The 25,061-nt window shown below is 40.4% G+C and overlaps 1 protein-coding gene across 1 annotated transcript in view; it reads left to right on the plus strand.

Annotated features, from left to right (window-relative positions):
- LOC115195723 (cadherin-7) overlaps positions 1-23,643 on the plus strand; it is a 121,429-nt gene extending 97,786 nt beyond the window's left edge. Inside the window, exons 10-12 of the mRNA XM_029755891.1 lie at positions 11,782-11,899; positions 17,558-17,809; positions 21,377-23,643. Coding sequence (XP_029611751.1) covers positions 11,782-11,899; positions 17,558-17,809; positions 21,377-21,891 — 885 coding nt within the window. The 3' untranslated portion in view covers positions 21,892-23,643. The remainder of the gene's footprint in view (positions 1-11,781; positions 11,900-17,557; positions 17,810-21,376) is intronic.
- Positions 23,644-25,061: the final 1,418 nt, after the last annotated feature.

A 25,061-nucleotide genomic window follows, 5' to 3' on the forward strand; every position in this document is an offset into this window, starting at 1 on the left:
CTACTCCACCACTACCACATACTGTATCTACAGTACTAAATCCATGTGTATGTATGTTATTGTGTGTGTGTGTGTGTGTGTGTGTGTGTGTGTGTGTGTGTGTGTGTGTGTGTGTGTGTGTGTGTGTGTGTGTGTGCCAATGTTTGTGTTGCTTCACAATCCCCGCTGTTCCATAAGGTGTTTATTTATCTGTTTTTTTAATCTAATTTTACTGCTTGCGTCAGTTACTTGATGTGGAATAGAGTATCATGTAGTCATGGCTCTATGTAGTACTGTGTGCCTCGCATAGTCTGTTCTGGACATGGGGACTATGAAGAGACCTCTTGTGGCATGTCTTGTGGGGTATTCATGGGTGTCCGAGCTGTGTGCCAGTAGCTTAGAGAGACAGTTTGGTGCATTCAACATGTCAATACCTCTCATAAATAAAAGTAGTGAGGAAGTCAATCTCTCCTCCACTTTCAGCCAGGAGAGATTGACTTGCATATTAATAAAATAATCTCTCTGTATACATCAAAGGGCCAGCCATGCTGCCCTGTTCTGAGCCAATTGCAATTTTCCTAAGTCCTTTTTTGTGGCACCTGACCACACGACTGAACAGTAGTCAAGATGCGACAAAACTAGGGCCTGTAGGACCTGCCTTGTTGATAGTGTTGTTAAGGAGACAGAGCATCGCTTTATTATAGACAGACTTCTCCCCATCTTAGCTACTACTGCATCAATATGTTTTGACCATGACAGTTTACAATCTTGTGTTGCTCCAAGCAGTTTAGTCATTTCAACTTTTTCAATTTCCACATTATTTATTACAATATTTAGTTGAGGTTTAGGGTTTAGTGAGTGTTTTGTTCCAAATACAATGCTTTTAGTTTTAGAAATATTTAGGGCTAACTTATTCTTTGCCACCCACTCTGAAACTAACTGCAGCTCTTTGTTGAGTGTTGCAGTCATTTCAGTCGCTGTAGTAACAGACATGTATAGCGTTGAGTCATCCGCATACATAGAAACTCTGGCTTTACTCAAAGTCAGTGGCATGTCGTTAGTAAAAATTTTAAAAAGCAAGGGGCCTAAACAGCTACCCTGGGGAATTCCTGATTCTACCTGGATTATATTTGATAGGCTTCCATTAAAGAACACCCTCTGTGTTCTGTTAGACAAGTAACTCTTTATCCACATTATAGCAGGGGGTGTAAAGCCATAACACATACAGCAGCAGACTATGATCAATAATGTCAAAAGCTGCACTGAAGTCTAATGACAGCCCCCACAATCATTTTATCATGAATTTCTCTCAGCCAATCATGAGTCATTTGTGTAAATGCTGTGCTTGTTGAGTGTCCTTCCCTATAAGCATGCTGAAATTCTGTTGTCAATTTGTTTACTGTAAAATAGCATTGTATCTGGTCAAACACAATTTTTTCCAGAAGTTTACTAAGGGTTGGTAAAAGGCTGATTGGTCGGCTATTTGAGCCAGTAAAGAGGGCTTTACTCTTCTTAAGCAGCGGAATGACTTTAGCTTCCATCCAGGCCCGAGGGCACACGCTCTCTAGAAGGTTTAAATTGAAGATGTGGCAATATCGTCTGCTATTATCCTCAGAAATGTTCCATCTAGATTGTCAGACCCTGGTGGTTTGTCATTGTTGATAGACAACAATAATTTTTTTCACCTCTTCCACAATGACTTTACGGAATACAAAAGTACAATTCTTGTCTTTCATAATTTGGTCCGATATACTTGGAATTGTAGTGTCAGCGTTTGTTGCTGGCATGTCATCCCTAAGTTTGCTTATCTTGCCAATTAAAAAGTCATTAAAGTAGTTTGCAATATCAGTGGGCTTTGTGATGAATGAGCCATCTGATTCAATAAATGAAGGAGCCGAGTTGGCTTTTTTCCCAAAATTTCATTTAAGGTTTCCCAAAGCTTTTTACTAACATTCTTTATATAATTTATCTTTGTTTCATAGTCTAGTTTCTTTTTCTTTTTCTTTAGTTTAGTCACATGATTTCTTAATTTGCAGTATGTTTGCCAATCAGTTGGGCTGCCAGACTTAATTGCCATACCTTTTGCCTCATCCCTCTCAACCATACAATTTTTCAATTCCTTATCAATCCAAGGGGATTTAACAGTTTTTACAGTCATTTTCTTAATGGGTGTGTGCTTATTAGTAACTGGAATAAGTAGTTTCATAAATGCGTCAAGTGCAGCGTCTGGTTGCTCCTCATTACACACCACAGACCAGCAAATATTCTTTACATCATCAACATATGAATCACTACAAAGCTTATTGTATGACCTCGTATACACTATATTAGGCCCAGCCTTTGGAACTTTGGTTTTCCTAGATATGGCTAATATATTGTGATCACTTCATCCTATGGATTTGGATACTGCTTTAAAGTAAATATCTGCAGCGTTAGTAAAAATGTGATCAATACATGTTGATTATTTAATTCCTGTGCTGTTTGTAACTACCCTGGTAGGTTGACAGACAACCTGATCCAGGATGCAGGCACTGGTTACAGTTTGAAGTTTTTTCCTGAGTGGGCAGCTTGATGATAGCCAGTCAATATTTAAATCACCCAGAAAATATACTTCTCTGTTGATATCACATACATTATCAAGCATTTCCCACATATTATCCAGATACTGACTGTTAGCACTTGGTGGCCTATAATAGCTTCCCACAAGAATGGGCTTATGGTGAGGCAGATTAACCTGTAGCCATATTACTTCAACAGTATTTAACATTAGATCGTCTCTAAGCTTTACAGGAATGTGGTTCTGAATATAGACCACAACACCGCTTCCGTTGGCATTTCTGTCTTTTCGGTAGATGTTATAACCATGTATTGCTACCACTGTACCCTTGGATTGCGTTCCAAATGGTACCCTATTGGAGCCCCATAGGGCTCTGGTCAGAAGTAGTGCACTATATTCAGGGACGTCATACACCCATTATTTTGAAGTGAATGGAAGGGGTGGTGGTCCAACACAGCCCCCGAATTTTGCTGTTTTTAAACACCGGAAACATCTTTTTCCTGCAATCTAGAGCCATAATCAATATATATTATATTTGTCTGCATAGGTTCTAAGCATACCTGTTCAAATGTAATTTTAATGAGGGTGTCATTCTGTTGTAAATCACACATCTTAATATACTGCTCTACATTCAAATTACAACACAGTCAGGGTCATAGCTACATATGAGGGCACAGAGGTCCGGACCTCGGTAATTGTTTTGCATAAAAAAATCTATAAAAACTCAGGAACTCAGTCAGGAACTCAACTTATTGTTGAGAGTTAGAATAGTAGAATACATAAGGTGCAATTTCAAAACTTGGTTGTGCATCAGCACTTTTCCTCTTGTTATGTGTCTCACTGACAGTCACTCAATTAGCAGTCAATTAACATTTTAGATTGGTAAATGAATCTACTTAGTCTAGCCAGCTATCTAAACTTTTAGTAATCATGGCTGAATTACCGACCAGACACGCAGGGCAAGTGCTCAGGGGCCCTGTCCTCCAGAGGGGGGCCCATTGATTTAGTTAATCACTATCTTTTTTCAAATAAAGTATTTTTTATTATTTTTGAAAATACAATTACACATACAAAACATTTTTAAAAAGGGAATGGGTATCAGTGTTATATGTAAACAAGTAAGCGTTTGTGTATTCACAAAAATAACAAATAAATTAAAAGCGACCAACTGTACAAAAACGAATAGAAAATGAACAAAAGAGAGAGACAGTTTCAGTCATGTTAATAAAATCCCCCCCAAATGTTTTATATAAAGATTTTTTTTAAAGATAATTGCTTAGCTCTTAATGCCATGACCCCTATATGAGCTTGCCAGCGTCTGTTAAATTCCTCGAGTTTACCTTTGATGTAGTAGTTGATCTTGTCCAATAGACATGTAACTTGCAAATTCATTGAAGCAAAAAGTTAGAGTTGATTTCAGGTTAATTGCTATACATTTTCTTGTTAGTCACTCTCACTCAGATATCATATTAACATGGCATAAGTCATGGCAAATTGTGTAGAATTGCAGAACATTTGCTTTTAAAACTGCAAAAAATCTCTCCCCATCCCATGCCATAATGTGTAGAATTTCAGGAAAGTAGCTATAAAACACAGTACATGGGATTCTAACACATATCATAAATACAGGCACATTTCATGGGATCATAATTAATAAAAACAACATGATATTATCCTAAGGTGCCAGATTAAATTTAAACTAGTGATGCACCGATATGACATTTTTAGCCGATACGATATCTGATATTTTCCTTGCCAACAAAAAACGATACCGATAATCAATATTTAAAAATTTTGCGGCCTTTTAAGCATTCTAGTACTGTTAAATAGTTAACACACACACATGGATGCAGCGGTCTAAGGCACGGCATCTCAGTGCAAGAGGCGTCACTACAGTCCCTGGTTTGAATCCAGGCTGTATCACATCCGGCCGTGATTGGGAGCTCCATAGGGTGGTGCAGAATTGGCCCAGCGTCATCCAGGTTTTGCCGGGGTAGGCCGTTATTGTAAATAAGAATTTGTTCTTAACTGGCTTGCCTAGTTAACTAAAGGTTACACGCATACACACACCACACTGACCAAAAAGTTATTTTGTTGGCATTTACGTATGTCCCCATTACCAGTAAAACATAATCAAAACATATTTCTTTCACTTACTTGCTGTGCTGTTTCGTTGTTTATTTGTTCAGTCGTTTCATTCTCAACCAGGATTTCTATGGAACGCCGTTTGAGTCTTTGCAATGGAACGCCGTTTGGATCTTTGCTATGGAACACCGTTTGGGTCTTTGCGTGTCAAAAACAAAACAAGGACCAGTAGATATATGACTGCACGTCACATAATAATTTAACACTTTCATACATTTTTTATGTACTTATTACACATTGATTACACTATCACTTGTATTACATGTCACAACGATTCATCAATACGTATGCTATGATGCTGGTAAAGTTGTCTCACGCACCTACAGTGCTGGTCATAAAAAAAGCTAGCTAGCTCATGGATGCAAACAATGTTCTTTCCCAAAAACATAGCAAAACAACATAATCTGTTTCAGTAGCTATAGTTAGCTAGCTAACTATATAGCTAGGTGTCATCATCTAAAATAACCCTCAGTTTTTATTTGATTAATGGTGGTCGGACCCATCTATGTGAAGCTAGCCACAATAAGGATTAGCCACAAGAGTGGATTTTGCGGTTAGCCTTCAAAGTAAAAGTACCGCATAATTATACAATTTGTATTCATTTGCATCAATGTCAATTATATGCTTTTATTTTGAAGGCAAACCGAAAATTCCACTATTGTGCCTAATCCTTATTGTGGCTGGCTTCACAACACATAACCATGCTTCTACACCTGCATTGCTTGCTGTTTGGGGTTTTAGGCTGGGTTTCTGTACAGCACTTTGTGACATCAGCTGATGTAAGAAGGGCTTTATAAATACATTTGATTGATTTGATTGATAACCAAGCTCGGTCGAGCCTCACTAGCCAGATGAAGCTAGTTGGCTGCTCATAACATTAGCTTTGGGCAACAGGGTTAAGTAGCTAGCTAGCTATTTATTTTCATGAACTCAAGTTCAATTTCAATAGGTGAACAACAAGTGGCAACCTAGCTAATACTTACTCACAAGGATTGCTAAGAATAATGAAAATGACTGCAATTTCCACTGGTCATTATTTTCAGGCTGGTTGTATTGGTGCTAGCTAGGGAGCAAGCTAAAGCGAGCTACCCCAGAAGTTGCAGTTGAACAAATGATGCTTTATTATCAATGCGGTATTGTAAACACATTGTTCATGGCCGGTGTTTGTTTGTTTGCAGACTTTTGTGTACAGCTTTGACAGTGCTACTGTATCTTTTTTGGCACACAAAGACCCAAACGGCGTTCCATAGTATGTATGTCTTGAAGCTAATAGCAGTGACGATATTACTGTGGAACTCCATAGGAAAACATCTGAAAAATAGAGCACTTGGTAGAGTATACCGGTGCTCGACCTGTCGGCGAAAGCCAACATCACCCACGACAGAGAACTGTTGATTGTCAAGGGCAATGAATTCCATTATCTTGGCTTTAATGGATTTCACCTTTTGAGTTGTCACGCTGAAATGTTCTTACTCTTTCAAATGACTGCTCGACTTGTTGACTGCTCAATCCACAGAGCAGACATTGTGGGCTAGGTTATGAATGCTTTGTTGCACGTGTAGTGGAACATTTTACATGGCGTCATTACGGCATGTACCTAGGTTATATAGGTATGCATGTCAGCTTTGATATTGGTTTTGCACATCGGCGTTAAACTAGACATCGGTCGATACCGATGTTAGCATTTTTAGCTAATATCGATCGATTCCGATATGTTCACCGATATATCGTGCATCCCTAATTTAAACCAAGTATTGTTCTGTATATCTAAGCATAACTCTTGAGCTGTCTGTATCCTCCTGATGGGTGATTCTCTTTTTAAAAGAAACAAAATATGCTTCTCTGCATCTCTGCTAAAATCTGGGTAAAAGACTGAAAGGAATGTGTCTTATTCAGTACATTTAGTAATTGCTTGCAGTAATTCATTGCAGGCATGCCAGCTAAGATAGTTAGACAAGCTACTCTAACTTGATTGATAGACTGAAATGGCTTGGTAAACTCTTAGAAAAAAGGGCTCCAAAAGGGTTCTTTGCGGAGAGATAGGATTCTACCAAGAACTGTTTTGATCAGAAGAACCCTTTTTGGAAAACAAGGGTTCTTTGTAAGGTGAGGGGTTCTACCTAGAACCTATAATATCCTAAGAACAATTTTTGGAAGACATTTGGAAGAAATTTCATTTTGGAAGAAATGTATTTGATGATTCTTTTGAAGGCAAATGATTATTTGGAATGCAAGAAGGGTTATACATAGAACTATATATACAATTTCCCAGCGTGCTCTATTTCAGGGAGATTTTCAAAATTGTTTGTTTTACTGTAATAATGAAAACTATGTTTTTGCATGTACATTGCTTAGTTGATTAATTTTATGCTACACAAAGATAAATAACATACAGTTTTCTAAACAAATTATATCTGTTAGTAATTGGATTTACTGTACCCATTAATAAGATGTTTTTTCCAGTTTAGATGATTGAGGTCGTCTCTGTATTCAGTCTTCCTTACCATGGCAGTCATTCTGAATGCAGGTTGTAGGTGATAAAAAATATCGTAACTCTGGCTGGATTCTAATAGGAATTACACATCACTTTGCAAGCAAGCATAATTTGCCTTGCAGGCCTGATGTAGCCTGTAAACCAGGTGATTTCTAACACCACTGTGTTAGGGCATAATTAAGCTCTCAAATAAAGGCCTTACGGTATATGTAATGCATTGTCATTTAATTTTAAAGGCTGATAAGGCTGATTGAGCTGTTCATAGAGGGTTCTAGGAAGAACCCTCCAAAGATAAAAGGGTTCTTGGTAGAACCCTTCACAGATCGTTCTAGGAAGAACATTTATATAGAGGGTTCTAGGTAGTACCATATACAGGGGTTCTTTGAAGAACCCCACATAAAGGGTTCTAGATGGAACCCTTTGCAAAGGTTTCTGGCCAGCACCAAAAGGGTCCCCTATGGGGAAAAACCAAAGAACCCTGTATGGTTCTACTTAGCACCTTTTTTCTAAGAGTTTTAGCTAGTTATGAGGTTGGTGTTGGAACATTGCTGCGGGGGCCTTGCTTCCATGTAGGCCAGTCAAGTTCTTCCACACTGATCTCGACAAACAATTTCTGAACTAACTTGTTGGAAAGGTGGCATCCTCTGACAGTGCCACGTTGAAAGTCACTGAGCTCTTCAGTAAGGCCATTCTACTGCCAATGTTTGTCAATGGAGATTGCATGGCTATGTGCTCAATTTTATACAATGGGTGTGGCTGAAATAGCCGAATCCACTAATTAGAAGGTAGTGTAGCATAATAAAATTAATTTACAAAACATACTTCCTGCCATTCCTGCTCATTACCAGCAGCTAAAATCAAATCAAATGCTGTATGTCACTACACTCTCTCTCCTCCTCCACGGATGATACTTTCTGCATGCACTAGACTAGAGCATCTAGCGTCTTGCCTAGTATTCCTTTGCTCTGTGGTGCACCTTTGAAGGAACCACTTACTAGGGAGAATAAGGGGGGGTACTCCTTGCCTGGTCCAGTTAGTGTGCCCTCTCCGCAAAATAGCGCTGACAGATCTTTTTATATATAATGAGCAAATAAAATGTTATTTGTCACATGCTTTGTAAACAATAGGTGTAGAATAACGGTGAAATGCTTAGATTCTTCTCAGCAATGCAGAGAGAACGATAATAGAGAAATAATAGAAATGTAAAACACGTAATAATAAAAGTAATAATAGATACACAATGAGTAACTATAACAGTAGCAGCAGCGTGTGTGATGGGTCAAAAAAACAGTTCATGGAAAAAGGGTCTATGCAGATAGTCTGAGTAGCTATTTGATTAACTATTTACCTAACTACTGTATTTAGCAGACTTAAGGCTTGGGGATAGAAACTGTTCCGGGTCCTGTTGGTTCCAGACTTGGTGTATAGGTACCGCTTGCCGTGTGGTAGCAGAGAGAACAGCCTATGACTTGGGTGGCTGGAGTCTTTGACAATTTTTAGGGCCTTCCTCTGACACTGCCTGCTATAGATGGCAGGGACCTCGGTCCCAGTGATGTACTGGGCCATCCTCACTACCCTCTGTAGCGCCTTGCAGTCGGATGCCAAGCAGTTGACATAACAAGCGGTGATGCAGCCAGTCAAGATGCTCTCAGTGGTGCAGCTGTAGAACCTTTTGAAGATCTGAGGGCCCATGCCAAATCTTTTCAGTTTCCATTTTCAAGGCCACTTTACAACTGTGTTGGTGTGTTTGAACCTTGACAGATCCTTAGTGCTGTGGATACTGAGGAACTTGAAGCTCTCGACCCGCTTCACTACAGCCCCGTCGATGTGAATAGGGGCATGCTTGGCCCTCCGTTTCTTGTAGTCCACGATCAGCTCCTTTGTCTTGCTGACGTTGAGGTTGTTGTCCTGGCAACACACTGCCAGGTCTCGGACCTCCTCCCTACAGGCTGCCTCATCATTGTTGGTGATCAGGCCTACCATTGTTGTGTCGTCAGCAAACTTAATGATAGTGTTGGAGTTGTGCATGGCCAGGCAGTTGTGGGTGAACAGGGAGTACAGGAGGGGACTAAGCACTCACCCCTGAGGGACTCCCGTGTTGAGGATCAGCGTGGCAGATGTGTTGCTGCCTACCCTCACCACCCGGGGTGGCCAGTCAGGAAATCCAGGATAAAGTTGCAGAGGGAGGTGTTCATTCCCAGGGTCCTTAGCTTAGTGATAAGCTTGTTGAACTATAAGCTTTAGTGAATGAACAGCATTCTCACATAGGTATTCCTTTTGTCCCGGTGGGAAAGGGTAGCGTGGAGTGCAATAGAGATTGCGTCGTCTGTGGCTCTTTTGGGGCGGTATGTGAATTGGAGTGGGTCCAGGGTGTCTGGGATGATGGTGTTAATGAGAGCCATGACCAGCCTTTCAAAGCATTTCATGGCTACAGATGTGATAGTCATTCAGACAGGCTACAATTGCATTCTTGGGCACAGGGACTTTGGTGGTCTGCTTGAAACATGTAGGTATTATAGACTGGGTCAGGGATAGGCTGAAAATGTCAGTGAAGAGAAGATGATAAACATTGGCTTAAAAATTAAGTTTAGTAATTAATGTAACGTGTGAAAAATTTAAAAACAGTACAAATCTGTGGGGGCATGAAGCCTCTGACTATATTGGGAATAGGGTGCCGTTTGGGATGTATCATAGCTCTCACAGAGCAGTTGGATCTCCTACTGCAACTGGACATGGGGATATGCCCACTTAGAGAAGCACCACACATAGACTGCTACATAATGCTGGTGTTGACACAAGTCTGTGTCGAGTTTGTTAAATGTTAGTTTATTGTACTTAGATATAAGCACAGCCATGGGAAGCAGGGGTGCTGAGGGTGCTGCAACACCCCCTGAAAAATCAAAATAACAAACAAAAAAAACATTTATTTAAAAAGAATAATTAATCACAAAAGTAGTGCACTGGGCCTTTACCAGTCCTGTATTAGTGGACCGATATAGCCGTCTGCACCCCCACCCCCAACAGCACCCCCACCCCCAATCTTCGCACAGCTATGGATATAAGCAGACATTTTACATGTTAAATGTTGGTTTATGAGGAGTTGTGCTAGTGGATATAGGTTTATGTGGCAATGTGTTATTCTTTATTGACATAATTCAATATCTGGTACAACAGATAATAACACATTTTTCCTCCATCCTCTTTAGCTAAAGCTGTTTTTATTCACAATGAAAAAGAGGAGGGTAAAACCGACAAAAATGTTCCTTCAAAAGATCCGTTCGGAGGGTCACACTGAAAATGTGTTCTATTTCCTCGGCGTCAACATCAAAAAATAAAAAAAGTCCTCTATCCATAGTTTTGAGAATTTTTGGTGCTCCCTGACTGTCTAAATTGAATTTCTGTGATTATTAGTGAGCAGCATTCTCACATAGGTATTCCTTTTGTCCAGGTGGGAAAGGGCAATGTTGACTGCAATAGAGATTTCGTCATCTGTGGATCTGTTGGGTTGGTATGCGAATTGGAGTGGGCCCAAGGTGTCCGGGATGATGGTGTTGATGTGATCCATGACCAGCCTTTCAAAGCATTTCATGGCTACAGATGTGATAGTCGTTCAGACAGATTACCCTGGCATTCTTGGGTACAGGGACTATGGTGGTCTGCTTGAAACATGTATGTATAACAGACAGTAAGGGATAGGCTGAAAATGTCAGTGAAGAGAAGATGATCAACTTTGGTATAAAAAGAGACAGTCAATAAATTGTATTAATGTAGGTCTATTATAATTTATACACAGTTTAAATTTGGTTTTAGTCATTTTTGTATAATGAGTTTGTTTTCCGCCAAAATGTATTTTCTTCCAAAAATGTAACATATATATCAAACATCCAAGCCCGTAAGGAGGTCCAATCTGGCACGCAAGTGTTTTGAGTAAAACAGTTGAATAATATAATAATAATATATATATTATATTATTCAGCTGTTTTACTAAAAACACCTGCGTACCAGAATGGTCCTCCTCACGGGCTGGATGATTGATACGCCTGGCATTGGCATTGCTAAGTTGTCCCTACATTGTAACCTGAGAAGAAAACAGACTATGTTTTGCTGAGAAAATCGATTCCGGAGCTTTTTTCTCATCCCTAAAAAGCTGCATTAGGCTCCTCTTGCCAAATAAGCACTTACTGCAAGTGATAAGTGATGTAAAACCATAGCCAACATGATAAAATAAACATTTCATAAATCAAAATCAAGTTTATTTGTACCAATTTACTCACTCTATTGCCTTGGCCTTGTGTTAAAAGAAATGTATGCTAGTTTGTAAATTAATCAAAACATGTGAAGGCATAGCAATTCACCATGTTCAACCTGCACTGTTAATTCTTATGGATATTCCTGAATAAAACAAAGAAACTGCGGCTATGGACTAATGACCCATTAGCCCCGACCAATTAATATTTTTCATTAATCAATCAATCAATCAATCAACCAATCAGCTTCACAATTTGGGGTTGTCAGTAGGGGTCCAACCAGTCAGAGTGGTTGTGTGTTCCATGTATTCCGAGTACCATACAATCAGAGTGGTTATGTGTGGTCATGTGTTGCACAGGTCATCCAGACTATCAGTGCTGTGGACAAGGATGAGCCTCCCAGTGGTCATCGCTTTTACTTTGCCCTGCCTCTATCTGTGGCCGGCAACTCCAACTTCACTCTCCGAGACAACAAAGGTAGGTGTTTTCTCCTCGTCAAAGTACAACAATTAACAGTCGATTACTGACAACAGAGAAGAATGTGAGGAAAACGTTAAATCAAAAGGGATTAGAGTTTGTAAGGACTATAAATCCAGGGTCAACTATGGCCATAACTGTACTGCAAGTATGGATTGAGAAGTCTTTCTTGTCCATGTTTGATTTTTCAAACATGAGATATTTCAAGACCTTTTTGATTGATAGTAGTTGCTGAAACAAACTTTCTGAGAATGATTCTGATGGCTTATTCATGTTTGTTTCACCTTTAAATCAATTTTATGGATAGGAAGATCCATGAATGTTAATTGCAGGTTTAGATGTGTGGAGGCAGAAACAGGTTTTGAAATGTAATGACTAAATTTGAAAGTATAATTTAATCTCTAATGGTATCATGCCCATTTGCACAAAATATTTTCCTCCTCTGTAAATATTGTCTGGTCTTCTATTCCTCACTTGTTATGATTCATATGTCACTGCTGGTCAAGTAAAATTGGAAATCAAACCAACAATGTAATTCCTCAACAGGTGGCATACAAGAGAATGGAATATCTTTGATATCTTACATTATATGAATTATTGGCTCCATTTGTTGATTTTCTTGTATTCTCTTTGTTAATGAAAAGAGAACATAATGGCACATACAACAAACTCCAAAGTTGGTCGCTGGTTCTGTACCATATGTATTCATGCAAATGACCAATAGACTATGTGATCTGTGAGATACAGCATTTCATATATACTGAACAAAAATATAAACGCAACATGCAACAATTTCAAAGATTTTACTGAGTTACCGTTCACAGAAGGAAATCAGTGTATTGAAATAAATAAGATAGGCCCTAATCTATGGATGTCATATGACTGAGCAGGGGCGCAGCCATGGGTGGATCTGGGAGGGCATAGGCCCACCCACTCTGTAGCCAGGTCCCACAATCCCGCAGGTTAAGAAGCTGGATGTGGTGGTTCTGGGCTGGCATGGTTACACGTGGTCTGCGGTTGTGAGGCCGGCTGGACATAGGGCTTTTACGGTGACCGTATTACTGCCACACTGGTTGTCATGGGTCATGACAGCAGTCAAAAGCCTGGTACTCAGAACTCTATTGTCTATCTAATCTCTCTGACATCAATGCAAATGTAATTGAACATCTAATCAAACACTTCATAAGAGTCCATGAGCTCATGTTGTGCAACATTTCTATAGGCTATGCAATTGCATGAGAAAACAGAGTGATGGCCTCTATTTAAAAGAGGAGGATCCCATCAGCTTTCTATAGGCTAGGCCTATTATATTTATTTTTCAACTTTCCTAATATTAAGCACATTGCTTCTCTTTACAACAGGAGTATAGCCTATCTGTCTGGCATGAACATGAATCACGGGGAAAAGCATCCTCCATTCGCTATTTAGGTGCATAGATAATGTGTTTTTTTACAATGCCCCTGTTGCATAATAATAATAATGGTCCATTCTAAATCAAAACAAATTTCACACATATATTACTTAGTATATGTAAAGACAAGATTAAACCAAGAATCGTGTGATGGGTGACAATATTAGCCTATCACTTGTGAATGATATATTATCACTTGTGAATGATGCCCAGCTGTTACGCATGCTTTTTTTTGTGGCTTTTTCAAATCATAGTCGCACACCTCATATAGCCTAGCCCATAGGCCTATATGTTTTGATAAGGTTTGATAAGGTACTAAAGTAGCCAAAAAACTTCTTAAAGTGAAGCACATTAATCCACTTTACAACTGGTGTAGAGCCTAACTGGCATACAGTGAGGGAAAAAAGTATTTGATCCCCTGCTGATTTTGTACGTTTGCCCACTGACAAAGAAATGATCAGTCTATAATTTTTAATGGTAGGTTTATTTGAACAGTGAGAGACAGAATAACAACAACAAAAAATCCAGAAAAAGGCATGTCAAAAATGTTATAAATTGATTTGCATTTTAATGAGGGAAATAAGTATTTGACCCCCTCTCAATCAGAAAGATTTCTGGCTCTCAGGTGTCTTTTATACAGGTAACGAGCTGAGATTAGGAGCACACTCTTAAAGGGAGGGCTCCTAATCTCAGCTTGTTACATGTATAAAAGACACCTGTCCACAGAAGCAATCAATCAATCAGATTCCAAACTCTCCACCATGGCCAAGACCAAAGAGCTCTCCAAGGATGTAAGGGACAAGATTGTAGACCTACACAAGGCTGGAATGGGCTACAAGACCATCGCCAAGCAGCTTTGTGAGAAGGTGACAACAATTGGTGTGATTATTCGCAAATGGAAGAAACACAAAAGAACTGTCAATCTCCCTCGGCCAGGGGCTCCATGCAAGATCTCACCTCGTGGAGTTGCAATGCTCATGAAAACGGTGAGGAATCAGCCCAGAACTACATGGGAAGATCTTGTCAATGATCTCAAGGCAGCTGGGACCATAGTCACCAAGAAAACAATTGGTAACACACTACACCGTGAAGGACTGAAATCCTGCAGCGCCCGCAAGGTCCCCCTGCTCATGAAAGCACATATACATGCCCGTCTGAAGTTTGCCAATGAACATCTGAATGATTCAGAGGACAACTGGTGAAAGTGTTGTGGTCAGATGAGACCAAAATGGAGCTCTTTGGCATCAACACAACTCGCCGTGTTTGGAGGAGGAGGAATGCAGCCTATGACCCCAAGAACACCATTCCTACCGTCAAAGATGAAGGTGGAAACATTATGCTTTGGGGGTGTTTTTCTGCTAAGGGGACAGGACAACTTCACCGCATCAAAGGGACGATGGACGGGGCCATGTACCGTAAAATCTTGGGTGAGAACCTCCTTCCCTCAGCCAGGGCATTGAAAATGGGTCGTGGATGTTGTATTCCAGCATGACAATGACCCAAAACACACGGCCAAGGCAACAAAGGAGTGGCTCAAGAAAAAACACATTAAGGTCCTGGAGTGGCCTAGCCAGTCTCCAGACCTTAATCCCATAGAAAATCTGTGGAGGGAGCTGAAGGTTCGAGTTGCCAAACGTCAGCCTCAACCTTAATGACTTGGAGAAGATCTGCAAAGAGGAGTGGGACAAAATCCCTCCTGAGATGTGTGCAAACCTGCTGGCCAACTACAAGAAACGTCTGACCTCTGATTGCCAACAAGGGTTTTGCCACCAAGTACTAAGTCATGTTTTGCAGAGGGGTCAAATACTTATTTCCCTCATTAAAATGCAAATCATTTTGTAACATTTTTAACATACATTTTTCTGGATTTTTTTGTTGTTATTCTGTCTCTCACTGTTCAAATAAACCTACCATTAAAATTATAGACTGATCATTTCTTTGTCAGTGGGCAAACGTACAAAATCAGCAGGGGATCAAATACTTTTTTCCCTCACTGTACATACACAGTGAATGAGTTTCAAGTTTGGGGAAGATAGTTTTCACCATAAAAATACACCTTTGTAATAAAACCATTACATGCATAATCGCATTTGTTGTCACTTTTGAGAATGGTGTTTTCCTGCTAATCAAAAATTTGTGCGTATAGCCTACTGTCGTGTGTGCATTGCTGCCTTTATAATGTGAAGAAATAGGGTAATAGTTTATCAACATTTTAGGCGAAACATTCTCATCTGTAGCGTCAGGCTCATTGCTTAAAACAGCTTTTTTTGATGCAAGTGGTTGTATTAATTTAGGATCTATAGCATCCCACAACTGTCCCAGACTATGTTTATAATATTTATGTCTCGCACAGAATAGAATAGGTCAACTTTTGTGCTATGGGGGATAGTAGATTGACATAGGCTAGTGTTTTTGCTGTTCGTTAGGCCTAATCATCTTGTTGGCTGACGAAAAGTAAATATGGACAGTTCTTCCAATATCTTCAGTATGTGCAGTTGCGAGGAGTGCAGTTGCGTCCCCGATGTGTCTGTCTTCAGTTGTAGCCTGTGCGAAAGACCGATCACATGACAGAGAGCCATGTTAGTGAGAGGTGCTTCAGCAGGCAGCTGGGAGAAGGGAATAATTATTATTATATTCAGCCAAAGGGCACAACAAACACTGGCCACAAAAGGCATGGATTCTTTTAGGGGGCATTACGGTCACACAAAGGGGATGCATTCGGGAAATTCGAGGCATTATCAAGTGCTTATCAAATTGTAAATGAGAGAGAGACTGACGAGGTGTCTACAGCCTGTGCAAAAAACTAAGCAGAGCTCATGCCTTTCATGTAACTTTTTTCAAATCCTAATTCTAGTCGCATCATGCAGCCTTAGAATGTATTAAAAATCTAAACATATAGCCCAATATTTGTATCACAACTATGTTGCCAGCTATGTTCAATTGTATTCTTCAAACTATAAAATAATGCCACGGAATTCTAAGCAAATCTTGTCTGCTAAATCAACTAGTGTAGCCCACAGCAACATGGCATAGTCAGATCAGGAACTAACATAAGGACAACTCAGAGTATGCTATCCTGTTCTTCTGAAAAAGACTACGTTTTCTTCATGTCATGTTTCTTCAGACCAGTCTAAAATAAATAATGGATTTATTGTGAAGGTGTAGGCTATATTACATGGATTTATTAGACTTTTTCAAATGTAGATGTTCCAAAGGACTTCATTAGTTGCTTGTAGGCTATGCGTGGAAGCCAGGAGACGCTAAATGTGTTTATCTTAATTAATGGTTAATTACCGTGAGACCGGCAGTTATTTGCTTGACAATCACCTGCTGGCAAAATGTTATGACTGCCAAATTCGACATGTACATGAAATGTACATTCAATTCTCTGGAAACAGCTCTGTTGGACATTTCTGCAGTCAGCATGCCAATTGCTCACTCCCTCAACTTGAAACATCTGTGGCATTGTGTTGTGTGACAAAACTGCACATTTTAGTGGACTTTTATTGTCCCCAGCACACGGTGCACCTGTGTAATGATCATGCTGTTTAATAAGCTTCTTGATATGCCACACCTGTCAGGTGGATGGATTATCTTGGCCAAGGAGAAATGCTCCCTAACAGGGATGTAAACAAATTTGGCCACAAAATTTGAGAAAAATACGCTTTTTGTGCGTATGGAAACTTTCTGATATATTTTATTTCACCTCATGAAACATGGGACCAACACTTTACATGTTGGTTCATATTTTTGTTCAGTATATGCTAACAGTATATACTGATTGTTATAAACTGGGGGATTCGATCCCTGAATGCTGATTGGCTCACAGCCGGGGTATATCAGAACGTATAACACGGGTATGACAAAACATTTATTTTTACTGCTCTAATTACGTTGGTAACCAGTTTATAATAGCAATAATGCACCTCGGGGGTTTGTGGTATATGGCCAATATACCATGACTAAGGGCTGTATCCAGGCACTCCGCTTTGCGTCGTGAATAAGAACAGCTCTTAGCCATGGTATATTGGCCATATACCACCCCCCGTGCCTTATTGCTTAATTATACCACAGTTAAATAAATACTGTATGTAGATTATATCAATCATTCAGTCTGTATGCTGTCCTAATATAGACAATGTATTGTTTCAGCTTGTATCAGGACTGTGCAGGGTTTGATCTCTAAATACTCTCCCCCTTCTTCCTTCTTCCTGACTGATCTGGTTCATCATTTTCCTCCCTTCCAGACAACACAGCGTCCATCGTAACGAAACGTGGAGGATTCCGGAGACGGGAGCAGGTGCTGTACCGACTGCCCGTGTTGATCGTAGACAGTGGAAGCCCCGCGCTCAGTAGCACCAACACCCTATCAGTGAGCGTATGTGACTGTGACTCGGACGGCGTAGCCCAATCATGTGGGGCGGTGGCGTACACACTTCCTGCTGGCCTCAGTACAGGAGCCCTTGTCGCCATTCTGGGCTGCATCATTACACTCCTGGGTAAGAACAACCGTGATGTCAACTACTGTAGACAGTGTGCATGTTTGAGATACACAGATTCTTCACAGGTCTACATAGGTCAACAGATCTTCATCATGCTTGGAGCAATGTTTAACCTATCAATTTGCTATGCAAACCTGCACATATTCACATTCTTATGTTGTCTTCAGTTCTTGAATAATCTTTATTTTTTATTTTTATGTAAGAGCTTACTAACGTGATGTGTGTGTAGGTATGGTAATGTCTTTGTGGGTATAGGGGCAGGGTATGGGTATAGGATCCTACATTTTGGGCTGGTTTTGACTGTACCTGGGTTTATGACGCGTGTCTCTCATGATGACAACACTAGTCACATTTGCTATGAGCTTTTGTTATTAATGCTTCCACTTAGATTGAATCAACTAAGCAGCAAATGATTGCCCATGAAACCCAGAGACAAGGTTTTTGTACCACAGCACAGTCAGAAGAATAGTTTAATGCACTGGTGAACTTTATCGAACACTGAGATGGAGTCTAAATAGGATATACAATAACAAACCTTTTGGTTTTTTGATAGGGCCAGCCAAAACTCACTTTCATTTAAATTCGCAAAAATGTGCTTAATTTTTATTGCTAAGGAGAATACTTTTTGTAATAAATGAGATATTGAAAGAGGAACACGGTAAAGACGTAGTTGTGGGGCTCTGAACTGCATGTTTGTCTGTTTCTGTCTGTTTCTGTGTCCGTGGGCGCACGTGTCCTTGTCTGCCTCCATCGGTCTGTGCTGCTTAACTTTGTCTCCTTTTCCCCATTCTCTCTATCATCCCATTCCCCTTCTCCCTGTTTGACCCTCCCTGCCACCCCCTCTTGCATTAACACCCTGTGCACAACCCTTCCCATCCTGGCTCCCAAATCTTGCGTGCCTCCATCAAGGCCTATTTCAATCTGCGCTCCTGTAATTGGGGATGTGATTGCGTGTGATTGCATTGTTTTGGTTGAGAGGAGAGCTCAGAAAAAGACCAGAGGTGCTGCTGCTGTCGTCCTCAGGTGCTGTCAGTCCAGGTGTCCTCCAGCCGTAGTAGAGTAGAACAGACCTCACAATCTCTCGCTCTCTCGCTCTCGCTCTTCTCTCTCTCATCAAAGAAAAGCAGGGCCTCCATCCCCACACCAACAACTTCTATTCATCTTTCATCACTGAGTAGAGTAGCTATAATGACAGGTGGCTAAGATGGCAGGTGAAAATTGAACAGCAACTCCTTGAGATGTACCAACCTGTTTTCTTTGTTGATTGATAAGAGCCCACTTCACAATGTCCATGAGTTTCAACCACTCACCAGCTCACTTACCTATCATATAGTTGTGTGACTATTGTGTGTGTGTGTGTGCGTGCGTGCGTGCGTGCGTGGTTGGCTATGTAGTTTTTCTATCAAACTGGACGGTCATTAGTTTTAGGTCCACATGACATTAAGTAACACTTCTACTGTTATCATTTAGAAGACATGTCCTCTGTCTTCCACAAAATTGTACACCCTCAAAATATTATATTTTTTTCCTAGATTTTTAGCTGTCATCTAAATCCTTTTTGGAGATGAATGTCCCCATGGTCATAGTGACATTGAAACTGCAAAAGAAAGTTGGCAAGTCATTATTTGAAACGATTTAGCACCTTTTTATTTTTTGAGGTCCGGTCAGGTGACGCGTCAGACACGACCAATTAGGGCTTTTAAGTAGCACCCCCTCAGCGCCAGACTTCTGTTGCCATGACTATTGTCACTCAAACCAAATTATTTTCTCACTACCCTGGCCATTCTAATTCTGAATTTGCCTGACTATGAAAAAGTGGAGGACCACAGTCCCAACTACTTATATATGACTTATTGAGGGATTAGTGATGCTTAACACAACTACTGGGAAAGCAAGAGATAATTATGCTTATGTAATAGTACATAGCAGTAGACCGTAGTGTATTCTCCCCCTACACAAGTAGTTTGTTTATCTGTGATCTAAATTAGTTGAGTATAGGCAATACACCAAATGTATCATTATTGACAAACATTATTGTCTCCATAAGACATATTGTCCTCATATTGATGTGTCCATTAGTCCTTTTGTCATCAGAATGTAGTTGTCTTTACAATTATGCAGCAATATGGGAGGTTTGTGGTTTGTGAGTGACACAGCCAGTGAATAATCAGCCTGAGGTTTAGACAGAGCTAAGCAAGCAGAGTGGTGATGATGAGGAGGGGTCTTTTTGCTTCAGTTCATTATAATGATGTACACTAGCAAGGAGAGCCATGGCAGCACAGAAAACTCTGCTTGCACAGTATTGATTGTGCTTGATGGATCTTTTAAACAATTCAATTACAGCAAATCCAGGATAACATCAAATAGATTTTTTAGTTTTTTTTGTTTACCATCTGCATTTATACAGTGTTGATCCACTCCAAAGAGGGTATTTATTTATATGAAGGCTGGCTGAATAATGTCTAGTGTGGTGGTCATTGTATTGAAGCCGCTTGATGACTGTCACAGTGGGTTCTTTGTATGCTTGGGCATCTTCCTGCAGCCACTCGTAAGGCATGATTGGCTCCTGGCCAACACCCAGTATGTGATGATGAGACACAGCATAGCGCCTTCTAGGTATTCAACCCTAAAAATGAAGATATTCTCTTTCATTGTGCCACCATATCATGATTCATCTGGAAAAGCATTACCGAACTGAATGGAATCTGGAGAGCTCTTAAGCTCCAATACAATCAGAGGTGAACCAATGTACTATTCTCCTCATTGATTCCAAGGGATGTGTCATCTTTCAACATAGCATTTCACTATAGCTATACAATCACACATAGAAAATTATATCAACATTCCAAATAATGGCCAGAAGTAGTGGTAGTAACAGTAGTGAGGGAAACAGACCAGTGGTATTGACAGATTAAACCATGGTTGAGTAGTACCACAGGTAGAGTAGTAACACACTGTAGCTATTAGAGCCATGCATTCAGAAGCCAGTCACCAAACAGCAGTCAAAAAGGCTCTCCATTCATCAGCGTCTCCCCGAGCCTTTAATGTAACACCCCCACCCCTTCCAGCTTCTCCATTTGCTCTCTTATTACGAGGTGTGAAGCGGTGTTTGCCTTCGCTTTCCCAGGCCCTTCTCTCTAGCCCGCGGAAGCCAGACGCAGCAAAGGGAAGAAATATGGTCCCACAATGCGATATTTCACTGGCACCAGTGCGACGTTGATGGATGAAGGATCATTAGACATTTGCCAGTTTGCTTCGGTGTGGAGAGTTATTTTCAGCAATAATATATGGGACCAGGGATTGGAGAGGGGTGCCTAGAAGTTCAGAAATTCTGGTTTCAGGAAGTTTTCTGTCCGTTTGGAGGTGGTGCGCAAAATGGAGGATGGAGGAGAGAAATGTATTGATGCAAAGACACTGTTTCAATGTTTTATTTTCACATTCATCAGATCAGGGCTATTATTTTCCGTAGATTTATCATCCAAATGTACTGTGCCTTTATATTGAATAAGTATCCTAATGCTGATGAATAAACATTGACTCAGACTCTTCTCTTTCCTTGTTCAGTGATGGTGCTGCTGATTGTGTCGATGCGTCGGAGGAAGAAGGAGCCCTTGATCCTGGAGGAGGAGAGGGACGTGAGGGAGAACATCGTCCGCTACGACGATGAAGGTGGAGGAGAGGAGGACACTGAGGCCTTCGACATGGTGGCCCTCCGCAACCTCAACGTCATCAGAGACCCCAAGGTCCGGCGAGACGTCACCCCTGACACCCCCACCTTCTTCCCCTACCCGAGATCCTCCTCCTCGCTTCCCGTCTACAAGACCCTGCCGGACAACGTGGTGTTCCGAGAGTTCATTTGGGACCGGCTGAAGGATGCAGATGTTGATCCATCAGCTCCGCCGTATGACTCTTTGCAGACGTACGCCTTTGAGGGGAATGGTTCGGTAGCTGAGTCGTTAAGCTCCCTGGAGTCACTAAGTACAGACTCAGAGCAGAACTACGACTATCTCAGCAACTGGGGGCCGCGCTTCAAAAAGCTAGCCGACCTGTACGGCGACGGCAAAAGCGTGTTCTCATAGCCAACATTTTCCCGAACTTATACAAAAATCAACAATAGTAATGTGTTGTAATAAAAAAATATAATTAACAACTAGTCTGCCAAAGTGCAGGGTGCGAGAGTCTGAGAACAAAAGTAAGAAACGAAAAAAATCTTGACTTAAAAGGTTTGGTTTGTTTACTTGCCTTGGATTTTGGATTTTCAAAAAGGGTGACTTGGCAAGTTTTGACATGTAACTTCAAAAGTGACTTGACTGAAAAGGAAACCTTGTGAGCAAAGACATTAAAAGGTTTCAAAGTTGGGCTGGGGTCCAGCAATCGACTGTGTACGTGGTAGGCTACAGTATATTTATGTGGAGGCACCTGTTCTCTCATTCCTGTGATGGGCACAGACCCAGCAGTCTTGTTTTGATGCATTCCCTTGCTCTTTTTGTTAAAAAAAAACACTTTCTCCTAAAGTGCTCGGTCCCCGGCGGCTAATCAGTAGAGTAGTCACTCAACTATTCATTTGAAAGTCGTCAAGAGTGTCAATGTTTTGTTTTTGTTTGGTGTTTTTCAGATTACGAAGGAAAAACTCTTATTAAGTCACAGACTCGCGGAGAAAAAACGAACCAAGAGAAATGTCAGTCAGTCATATCTTTCAGTGCTATTTGTGACAAGTAGTGAAGTGTACAGATCGGTTGAAGAGGAACCACTACTGTTAAATTCTTGAGAGTTTTGAAATCTGACCCCGTGTCTACAAGAAATTGTGTGTACTGTGGTCTGAGAAAAATAATGCAACTGATCTGTGTGTATCCTTCGATAGGTGCAGGAAAGTGTTTACTTTCTCCTCTTAACATAGCATTTTACAGATGTTACTACGTGGTGTTTGCCTTTGAGTCTATTTTCCTTAGGCCTAACTCTTTCTATTTGCCAAGTCCAATTTTATGTAATACTGATGTAATAACAATGATGTAACATTATGGTTGAGATGGAAAATCCATATCCGGATTGAACCTTCAAGTAAAGTATTTTCCATTATTTGCAAAGGAATTTGGAATTCACGGTCCAAAATGTACTCTTGCCCAAGGAATTCAGTTGACATTGTGTTGGACCGTGGAAGATACTTTCAACTTAGACTTGAATAAAGTGAAGGCTTGTTTGAATGGATTTTTGTGCTGGGCTGAGATGGGTAACATACATAGCTGCAGGAAGATGTTTAGGGGTGCTGCGATTTATTTATTTTTTGCCGGGGGGGTAATATAATTTTTTTGTGAACGCTATAGATGGCTATATCAGTCCACTAATACAGGACTAGTAAAGACCCAGTGCATTCATTACTTTTGTGAGAGACTTAAAAAAAAAAAAAAAATTGTATTAATATATTATTTTTTTTTCCAATTTTTTTTAAACTTTTTTTTTTTCTGCAGCACCCTCAGCATCCTACTTCCAGCGGCTATGGTTACATAACAACAACAACAAGTATTTCCTGTTGCTCACAGTAACTGCAGTAAATCAGCTTGTCCCAAAATTATTCTGCAGAATGAAATCATGTCCGCCCATGGTGCACATTTTGTTAATTGATTATAAAGGACACACTGTATGGCGAGAATACGGGAGGCAAAGGGAGCATTTTCTTTCAAACAAAATGCCTTTTGAACTGTTCCCATTGGAAGTCAACATGTTAATCAAAAAAGTATTCTTATTTATTTTGAAGAAGCAGAATTATATGATGTTGGCAGATGTTTTTATCCTTTTTGCTGACAATAAAAAGGACATTCAGTTCCTCAAAAGACTGAGGGGACTTATTTCAGTTCTTTTGAGCATTAAAACATCTAGGATATGTCAGTGTGTAATTACATTATCAAGGTGAACCACATGCTTTGAGAGAAATAAATGATGGGTTGTTTGAGGAGATGGAGATGCAGAGCTGCCTTTTTGCCTGGCATGAATATCAGCAGGCATAACACACACACACACATTTTCTTTGCCTTTGCACAACTCTGGGATCCAGATGGGAGAGGGCGGGTGTACAGAGGGAGGAGGAGAGAGAGTTTTCTATTTGTTTCACGTCTCCTCTCGATGAGTCTTTGTACTTGAAAGGCCCGTTGGAGACAAAGCGGCAGACTTGACGCTCTGTAGAGGCATGTGTGATGAATGGCTTGCACACTGTCGACCCTCTTAAAGAGCCTTTTGCAAATTAGCCAGGCGCTCCTCCTGTGGTGGGATCAGCCTCTTATCTGTGTGTGCAAATAGTTCTGGTCAGATCATGTGAACAGTCGCATTCACACACATTTTTGCACTCCCTATGGTGTGTGCGTGTGTACTCTGTGTGTGTTTGTGTCTGTGTGTTGAGCGAGAAAGAGAGAGAGAGACACCAGGGGGTTGTATATTGCTCAGTCATTAGTTATGAAGGCATTACCTATAGTGCTTACCACGATTTCCCTTTTAAAGTAATTATTATTTATCAAACCATAAAGATATAGATTTGGCCTAATCAGCAATGCAAATTCTTTATTACCTTATAAGGAGGAATTCATCCAATTTACTTGCAGTAAAGATAATGGAGATTTTACGGGATTTTCTGATCATAAACTACTGAATATGAGATGTCATATCTGGTTGATTGATTGGTTGAATGTTATCTTCAACTCCAGTGTCAACCTTACCCTGGCCTCTGGAACCTTCACTTTAATCAACTAAATATGGAACAGAGAGCTTTAGAAAAACCAGCTCTACAGTGAGAAATAGCTGCACTCAATTGCCCAGTGCCCCAAACCCATCTATTTACAATGAATAGTTAATCAGACCAGAACCCTAATATAAAGTCTTAGGGCTCTATTCAATGCGTATTGCAGAAGTTCAGCTTTATAGCGCGACTGACAATTAAAGGCAATGTCCCTGTGGTCGCGGAGACTGCATTCACGGAAAACTCTGTATGTGTAGGCTCAATCTGACATGTCCTTTATATTTCTAGCACACATTCTATAATGCTTCAGCCCTTAATAAGATGTTGTTGTTGTTTTTAATCATTGTCATTACCGAATTTCAGTAATTGAAGATGATTTGACACAGGAAGAAATGTGCGTATGAATAGCTCACTGCATGGTTTCCTCTGTATTGATAAAGTTTTGTGATGCAATATGGAGAAGAGGTAGCTTCTCGGGCTCTTTCTCGACAGTTCGCCGAGGTGCATGAATACAGTTGACAGTAC

The sequence above is a fragment of the Salmo trutta genome, chromosome 6 (genome assembly GCF_901001165.1).
Source record: "Salmo trutta chromosome 6, fSalTru1.1, whole genome shotgun sequence".
NCBI classification, from domain to species: domain Eukaryota; kingdom Metazoa; phylum Chordata; class Actinopteri; order Salmoniformes; family Salmonidae; genus Salmo; species Salmo trutta.